Genomic DNA, 9,638 nt, shown 5'->3' with positions numbered 1-9,638 from the left:
TATATAGGCCATAAAGTCGTGTATACATATTTTTGGCACTTCGATCGTGTCGATGTTTTCAAACGTGACTGTAAGTACTATGAAGTGAAGTTTGATTAAACATTCCATATTTGAAATTATAACGAAACATACATTTAGCAAAGTAATTATACTGGATTTCGTAATTTACTTAGTAAGATTAAAATTATATTAAGAAATTCATTTGATGCCCACATTACAATGGTAGGCCCACGCTGGTTTGTTATATAACATCGTGTTACAGATAGTATTAATAGTGTTTTATTATGTTGTTACACAATGTTATATAATAGCCAGTGCGGGAACACTATAAGAAAATAAATAGCAGCATAAATAGTTGGTTGTTAAAAAAACGCAATAAGGGCTTTTCTTAAGTTTTTAGTACTAAAATGATTAAAAAAAGTATTTAAGGCGAAATCATGTCTTACCCTAAATCATGTTTTTAACGTGACGATCTTGTAACAAGCCTGGTGGGTTTTATTTATTTTAGGAATGTTTATTTACAATACTATGTAATACTAGCTTATATAAAAGTAGTCATTTCTATATTTCAACTAACTTACAGTTAAGTGATAAAATGAATTGCATACAAATATACAACAAGCTATATGTATAAAACATTCTCTCAACACTTTGTGCTGGTAATAATTATACTATGTACACGCGTAGACAATATATAAAAAGAACTTTGTTCACGAAAATATACATAAACGTAATTAAGTATATAAAATTGTGTAAAAAAATAAAAGGTATAAGTCTTACGGATATTTGATTGAAATAACAATGTGACATTTACTCTCGAATAGCTGTAAAACTTTTCGCCTTAATAGTAAATAATAAAGATTACATAGTTGTTTTTCTACACAAACAGACTTTATCCATCTATACAAAAGAGAAATGAAATCGAGTCACTGTGTAGGGAAATTTTCATACAAATTGACCAGCTTTCATTGCTCTTGTGTTTCAAGGAGCGTTTCAATAGATGGCGTTAATAACACGCCATACAAAATGACTGAACTCTCTAAAATTACGCCATTATATCCAAATACCATTGATACAAAGACTGCATTTTTTGTTGGTGAGCCGGTAGAAGATATAAAGCTGACTTTTCACTCAGATACTTATTATTTACTATGGTGGCCACATACAGATGTAGTGCATAATTATTTTCCATCGTATTTTCACGGAAACGTACAAACGCGTCTTGCTATTTCAGTCAGTCTCGGTACAAAAAGTACTGAGGTTGACTGAACTAGCATGACATATACGAACGTTTCCGAGAAAATACGATGGAAAACAATTATGCACTACATTTGTAGCCCTGTGGATGTATTTAATTTACAAGACTAATTAAAATTGGTCAGGTTCATATAAAGTACACTCATACAAACCTCTTGCACCATCCCACTAACCCAGGGTTACCCCGTTAAACCTGGGGTTACCATGGTTACCAGAACAATTTTACCCTGAGTTAGGACCACTTTCGCCATTACACTAACCCGGGGTTAAGCAGTTAAACCGTTAACCCAGTGTCAAATTGTATTGGTAACCATGGTAACTCCTGGTTTACCCTGTTAACCCAGTCTCAAATTGTACTGGTAAACATGGTAACTCCAGGTTTACCCTGTTAACCCAGTGTCAAATTGTACTGGTAACCATGGTAACTCCATGTTTACCCTGTTAACCCAGTGACAAATTGTACTGGTAACCATGGTAACTCCAGGTTTACCCGGTTAACCCAGTGTCAAATTGTACTGGTAACCATGGTAACTCCTAGGTTTACCCGGCTAACCTCGGGTTAGTGGAATAATGCAAGTGGCGCTTAGTAAAGGATAGATACATTAGAGACTCGTTTTGACTGCTCTTAGGTCATATCTGATTTCCATTTTACAGGTAAGTTTATTGCGATATAAAACCATCAATACAAAAGTGTAAATAGTGGGATATGTCGAGATTCATGAAGCGTGCTTTAACACTTGCCACTTAACATATATCTACATCACAGTGTGTGCGATGCTTGATTTTTATTTATATTTATACAGCAGTTTAAACCAGTATAAAAGATTTTTATAGGACTTTAGGAGAATTTTTTCGTACCTTAACCATATCGTAGATGGTTAAGCAGGCAATACTGAACCAATTTTACTGTGTGATCAGTCAAGTAGTTGAGAAAACATTAGTACGATATAAGTGCAAAAAGGAGGAAATTAGAAACGAGTGGCGATAAATTAAAACGGGACCGAAGGGAGTGTTTTAAATCGACACGAATAACCTATTCGTACATGTATCGTACATTTTATAGTACATTAAGGCCCTTTAAATTTTCAGCATAGTTACGTAATGTGCTAATTATTATCACACTAGTGCGGAAAAGTAGCCCGATATGTACTGTAAAAAATATTTGTTGTTATTTCGCGATTTCAAGGCTGGTCCCATAGTCAAAGTTAATCAATATGACCTACCTAGTCACTTTTCTTAACCTTGTCCCGTATCCTTCCCAGACAATTAGGACTGTAATTTATACATTCTACGTTCAGTAGCAATTTAATTTAATTTTAGTAGTAGTTCATTCAATTGCAATTTTTTGACAAGTACAAACGAAGGGTTAATATGGCCGAGGAATCGAAAAAACACCCTGCATTTTAAAATCGTGCATTGTATAAATATAAGTAAATATCTTGGTTTTGTATATTATCTTACAAGCTAAATATTCTAAATTACTTAAGTCAGGTAAGACCAGTGACATTTACAAGTTTTTGCCTTAGAGCTAAGATGCGTATTTTGAAAATAATGTATCAACTATAGGTATTATTCAGGTCATTTTTTGTGTCTATCTGTACACTCGGCAAAAACCTTGGAACCATAACAAGGTGTATTTACAAACAGTTAAGGCAAACAGTTTTGAATGATTAACGGTTAGTTTCACTAGACTTAAATCGAATTAATCGATCACGGTTTAAGTCTAGTTAAGGTCAATGTGGGTAAAACCGTCTATAAAGGACCGCCGTCCGTCGCTTTTAAGCAGTAGGATTGAAGCTTTTCCTTTCAGAGTGTGTCTGAGCGACGTAGTTACTTTATTCAAATACTATGTCAGTCTTCCCAGCAAACATTTGTATATGCCGGTCTTGTCCACATTGACCTTACGTTAGAAAACTCATACTACTTAATATGGTTCCATGGTAGATAAAGTTCAATTAATTTGTTTACACTCGTATCCAAATAAAATATATTTAAGTTACAATCAACATTGTAAAAATTGTTTAATATGTTCAGTAGGTTAGTTCTTTTTTTTCTTGAATGTGGTATTTCGATCAAAGTAGTCTAATTTACTACAAAAAGTTGATATAGACGTTTTGCCATAGCAAAATAATTATTATTTAAATGTGGTTTTATATCCAAGTGACGATATAAATAATGCTTTTTTGTTAAGTTAACCGTAAAAATTGGTCTAAATTTATGACTAAACAAGTACAGATAGACCAAGCTAAGTTGGCAGCGATTTTCATAGCATAGACGGTGCAAATGCTACTTTAAACGTCAAACTTCTATGAGATGACGTTTAAATAACACTTGAACGGTCTGGGCTATCAAAATCTCTGCCAACTTAGCTTAGTCTAATTCTAAATCCTTGTAATTATTTTCTTAGTCCTTACTTTGCGTCTGATAGACATATACTTTCGTAATTCGATATTATTTATAATGAAATAGATGTCATACACTAAAGAAAAAGTGAACAAGCCTTCCACTTATAGTTCGTGTCATCCACGATGACGCGCAGATCTGTCAAATCTATCCTTTAATAACATGACAATACGAGTCAAGGCGCGCGTCTTCGTGAATGACACGATCTATACGCGGCTAAAGGCCACCTAGCTACGGAGGTACCCGTCCCAAATTCTCGAGTATATGCAATTAAAGCGCTTTGTTTAGTATATTACATCTATTTCAGTTTATAAGTCATATATACCTAATAGTGCGAATACTTTAAAAATATACAAATCAAAATAATTTGATTTATTCCTATTTGTATCGATATTATTTATTGACAGCTTGTAATATCGCTAAAATATCACTACATTCACTGCCGTTATGGTGAACAACATGATAAGATGACAATAAGAGACTCGATTTTAGAATAATTTATTTTTAAATATTGCAATTTCTACAATTAATTCCGATAAGATTCACAATAACGGGTCATTTCGAGGATTTTGGACTCCTCACCCCATCCTTGTCACACTAAGTCACATTTGGCAATCCGGTATTATTGCGATGCACAAGCTGTCAAAACAAGTCGAATACACTTGGTTTATCGATACTTTCTCTCATTTCCAAAGGACTTAAATTAATCACATAATATTCCATGCGGTCAAATATTACGTGTTTTTAAAGATGAACCAGACTCTGCACAGAAATTTATAATCTTAACTTTGTTAAATTTTGTCTCATTCTAACAAATACAAATGCCGAAATGATGGATAAGGATAAACGATTATCAAAAGCTTGTTAGACTTGACAAGAGTTTATGAATAACACCATAAAAGTGTAGCCCTGCCACTTTAAACGACTAATTCGTATGAAAACATAACATTAATAGTAGCAACTACTATTAATGTTATGTTTACTACTACTATTTTAATAAAGTCTGCAAATAAAACATTTTTAAATTAGAAGAAAAATTTGAAAGTTCACGACTTCGGGCATAATTTGAATTTGCGACCTTTTGGAATACTGGTCCAATCGCTCTTATTCAACTGTTTGAATTGAATTTTTCAATTCTTTTTTTTTGTTTTAAAGCCTTAGGGAGGCGCATAGCGACATCTAAAGCGTATTTCCCTAATGCGAGCGAACTGTCTTTATAGTGGCAGTGTAACACTTTGTGACTTCAAACTCGGTGCAGAGTCAGTTTACACAGTCTAGTAAAATTTCAAATAATGTTGACTAATGTGTCCAAAACCAACCAAGCAAGGTGGGTTTTGAAAGGTTTTAGGTACTTTACTACTCGCTAGCGTCCAGCCGAAGTTTCGGGTTCGGTTTCGGTATGTTTCAGCATAAAAATCACGTTAGGCCGAAGGTTCACTTTCGGCCGAAAAATTGCCGAACGAGGGTCTCTAATCGAGTGAAACTAGAACAAAACCGAATTTTCTGTTTTGGCAAAAAAATCTGGTTTCGGTTGTTCCCAAACAGACTCATATATTCCATACGGTGAAATCCTCCGTGCATTTGTAGTAATTCGGCTATCGCTCATTTACACGGCGCGCGAACTCGCATGCGATTTTAGTTACATTGCGGACTATAGGTTACAGTCAGCTCAGCCGACTGGTCCAAAGGAGCCCTTACACCTCAGTGCTGTGGGTCTGGATACGCACCTTCTTCTGGCTGCCGTTCCTGGCGAGCGGCGGCGAGTGGCCCGAGTAGCCGGGGTTGGGGATGCCGAGCGCGCGCGGCTTCTTGAGGGACGAGCGCAGCGGCGAGCGCGTCACGGTGCTGGCGTCCGAGCCCGAGCCCGCCGTCAGCGTCGTGGCCGCCGTGCCCACGGACGCCAGCGAGCCGTGCCCGTTGCTGCCGTACGGCTTGCCCGACGCGTCCGTCATCGAGATGCCTGCGAGTTTAAGAGGCTGTCAATACCTACAGCGCGCACCCTGTCTATTTCTATCGGAGTAAATGAGATAGCACTGCCGCATGTTCCTGGGCCCGGGCGAGGGAATAATAAGAAAATTATTTAAATAAAAAAAAGTGGATTATTAGTGTAATATTTTACTCGACCACGGTTTAGATATAAATGTTTTGAAATTGTGGTTTTAATTGCAGACCCACAAGTCAAAACAATAAAGACATAGAACCGTTTAATTGTGATTTTAAGACCAATCTTTGCAATTATTTTCTATCGAGCCGATTTCGTTCAATAGTGTATCGAGTACAACCACGGTCTTTGAAATATAATTAATATGAACATATATTTTTATTACTTGACTAAAACAAATAGTCTTTCTTAAAAAACTGTTTAAGTAACATCAATTTCAAGGACATTGGGTGTTGACAGCCTCTTAAGCGGGACGATATTTTGAGTAACGATCAACTCTACTTCAAAATAATCGCAATAGTAGGTAGGAGGCCGGAAAACCGCTCAAAGATGGACGAGTGAGTTTGAGCTCAAATAATACGAGTCCATCTTTAGCGTTTCCGACCGAGGCATTACATAGTACTGTTCACGACTACTGCGAGGAAATAAGAAAACATTTACAAAACTATAAGTACTTTAATAGAAATTAATATTTATATTGGCGTGAGAACAATTGTTGAAAGAAAGCGATGTATTTTTGCCAGGATCATTTACATTTTCTTCACTAGAAAAACTCATTTTTATAACGTAGATACGTGTTTCTTGTATTTTTTAGTCAAACACAATTCAAATAGATGAATGAATATGAGTTTGAATAAGAGTTGAATTTTATTGTCAATGTCGACTCCATAGCACGCTAGTCTTTCCATGCGATAAAAACTCCGATGCCAATTTATCACTATATATGCCCAGGTTGATACAGTCACAAATCATGTCTACTTCTGACAAGTGCTACGTCATGTCTGACGCTTCTATGGGATATATGTGAACTATCAAAACCAAGACAGAGCAAACTTACAAGGAAAGGTACCCAACTGTCCGGTTCCGATTTGATTTATATTTATATATGTTATAGAGTAGTCTAAAATAATAGACACGTATTTTTTTTTAGCTGCCCAAACTCAACCTATTGGGAGAAATTGTCCTCCAGTACTAAAAAATTACTGACTCCTATAGAAAGTGATGCTCAAGCAACTTGCTAGTTAATGGCTGGTTTGAGTATATGTTTGAGATCAGGAAAAAATAATAAGCACGTGTTTCTTTCTTTCTATCTTTCTATCTTTAGCGATAAGATATTATAAAACTTCGCACGTCGATTTTTTTAGGAGAAAAAAGAGTTTCTGGCGATATAACAAAACACGTGTTCATTTTTTTTCCTGCTCTCAAACATATACTCAAACCAGCCATTAACTAGCAATTTGCTTGAGCATCACTTTCTATAGGAGTTCGAAGGTTTAGTAATTTGGAGGACAATTTCTCCTAATAGGTTGAGTTTGGGCAGCTAAAAATAATACGTGTCTGTTATTTTAGACTACTCTATAACATATATAAATATAAATCAAATCGGAACCGGACAGTTGGGTACCTTTCCTTGTTAGTATAATAGTAGTTACCTCGACCCTCCTTGAAGCCGGGGTTGTTGATGGTGGTGGAGTCGGTCTCGTGCGTGGGGTCGCCGCCGCTGCGCCGCGTGAACAGCGCGTCGTACACGGACATGATGAATAGTAGCGAGTTTATTACTATGCACACGATCTGGAATATTATTAATATCTAAGTCACTGTTTAGGTAAGAGGTAATTAAGAAAGAAAATTAAGAATAGTATGTTTTTTTAGCATTAGAAAGAAGGTAAGCGATTTTGACGTGTCTTTGAAAAACACTTTTGAAAAATAATTCACGGCAAATATGTAACAATTTTAAATATAAATCATAAGTATAGGTACTGATTTAAAAAAAAATGCGTTTTTCAATAACAAGACATGTCAAGATTGTTAAGCTTTTTTCTAATGTTAAAAAAAACGAACTCTAGTGGTGTTTTCGGAACTAAATTAGTCTGACAAACAAGTTTTGTCAGTAACAGTAGAGTCTGTCAGTTACTCGCAAAAGCTGACAATCGCGAATAGCTGACAGACCGAAATCGTCCGGCGAACTGGTAACCAGTGGCTCCCTTAAAGGGGACGAAGTCACATGATCGGTCTCCATTCAAACGTAATCCTCATTTTCTACTCTGGATATTAACTATAATAAATCGAAAGTACTTGATATATTTCATGGATAACTATTTTTTTATTATTCTTTTCTTTTGAATTTGGTTTTTGGACCAAACTCTTAAAATAATCAAAATATGGAAAAAAGTTAAACGAATAGCGTTAACATACATAATGTTCACATCCAGGGAGGAAAATGGGGACTACGATTGAATGGAGAAGCGAGCGAGAAGTCCACGCCGCAGGGTTTACCAGCCGAGCGGCTTAGCGCTGGCGAATCCGTTTATAAACACGAGGCAGGAAAGGTAGACTACATGAGAAAAACTCAACGTAAGAAAATGTCTTTTTCATCATCCCGCCGCGGCTTTTTACGCTCGGCAACCTAATTCCAAGAACATGCTGCCAACCCAGCGGAAATAGTAATGCTTATTGGAATTAGCTTTTCACGGTAGCTTTCCTCACGATGTTTTCCTTCACCGAAAAGCAACTGGTAAATATTAAACGATATTTCGTATTAGTACGAGCCAGGGTTGTAAGACGCACGCGCTTAATGTTATATCAACGCTTAACATAAGAAAATGCCTGTACAAATATTAAATGAATATTACCTGCACATAGAACGCCTCTCCCCTCGTCACCCGGAAGCCTCTGTCATCGCCCTGCACGGCGAACAGACCTGCCGCGGCTATGGACAGCAACGCTGAAACGCACATTTATATGATATTATTCGGTGAGATAGGTTATTCGAAAAGGCCCTTTGTTTATTAAATAGTACAGTCGCGGACTTTAATTGTTGAGCCATTTAAGGTTAACTTTACGAGTATATTGGACATTTATTACTCGTACTGTTAGTCTAAACAACCAAATTACCTAACTCGTAAATCGTATTTTTTCAACATCTAACAACACTGGGTATACTTCGTCAGGAGATTACGTAAGTTATACTTAACGAGTTTTACTAGGTATGGGACATGGGACTGCCCCGACACCAAAAAAAATTAACAGACCATTTTTTCCTGGTTTAGTCCTATACCATTGTAAATGTAATTCAGAATAATTGATACATATTTAACATATTCCCTTGGCGTAGGATCATCAAACCTTGAAAAGACATCTGGTAAATCAATCGTCAGTTTACATTACTTGGAGCCGCATTAGGTACCCAACCGGAAATACGCAATACAACGCTAGTTCTGTCTTACAATGTCGGCCTCCACGTCTTCCAGCCATCACTTCATCCATACCGACTGTCCTTGTGCGTATGGTGCCATCAAGACTGCCTAAAGCAGTCTTTTACTCTGAGCTAGCCTCAGGTAAACGCAAGGTTGGCGGGCAATACCTAACGCTACAAGGATGTCGGAAAACTCCACCTGTCGGCCACCGGCATATCTTGCGAGTCGTGGAAGAAGCTTGCGACTCGGAGATCGGACTGGCGATTTGCTGTCAATACGGGTCTTGACAACTTCGAACGCACCCGGCTAGAAGATCTTGGCGCCAAACGTCAGCTCCGAAAACCTCTGCCCAAGCCCTCTTATACATACAACTCACCATGACAGCTTGAAATTTGGATTTGCATGTCACGCTCGCGCCCATGCGCGTAATAGTTGATAAAGAACCTTTAAAAACTATATTAATAAATAAAAAATCTTGTCAGGATATCGTCTACGGATACGTCTGGGAAGACATAATCATCATCACTGGACAAAGGCCTTCCTTATAAATCTCCATTCTTCCACCCGCTTCATAAAGTTGTTACAATGTATTTAAATAACTCCGGTTACACTTGCGTAAA

At 36.9% G+C, this 9,638-nt stretch overlaps 1 protein-coding gene across 2 annotated transcripts in view; it reads right to left on the bottom strand.

The window, feature by feature from the left end:
- Window positions 1–380: 380 nt before the first annotated feature.
- The window catches only part of LOC133524999 (uncharacterized), a 70,198-nt gene continuing 60,940 nt past the window's right edge, over window positions 381–9,638 (bottom strand). For both annotated transcript variants that reach the window (XM_061861184.1, XM_061861185.1), the window contains 3 exons: window positions 8,455–8,546; window positions 7,255–7,393; window positions 381–5,620 (listed from right to left, as the gene is read on the bottom strand). In XM_061861184.1, coding sequence (XP_061717168.1) covers window positions 5,355–5,620; window positions 7,255–7,393; window positions 8,455–8,546 — 497 coding nt within the window. In that variant the 3' untranslated portion in view covers window positions 381–5,354. The remainder of the gene's footprint in view (window positions 5,621–7,254; window positions 7,394–8,454; window positions 8,547–9,638) is intronic.

The sequence above is a fragment of the Cydia pomonella genome, chromosome 14, assembly GCF_033807575.1.
Source record: "Cydia pomonella isolate Wapato2018A chromosome 14, ilCydPomo1, whole genome shotgun sequence".
NCBI classification, from domain to species: Eukaryota; Metazoa; Arthropoda; class Insecta; order Lepidoptera; family Tortricidae; genus Cydia; species Cydia pomonella.
This window is presented reverse-complemented; position numbering and strand designations above follow the sequence as displayed.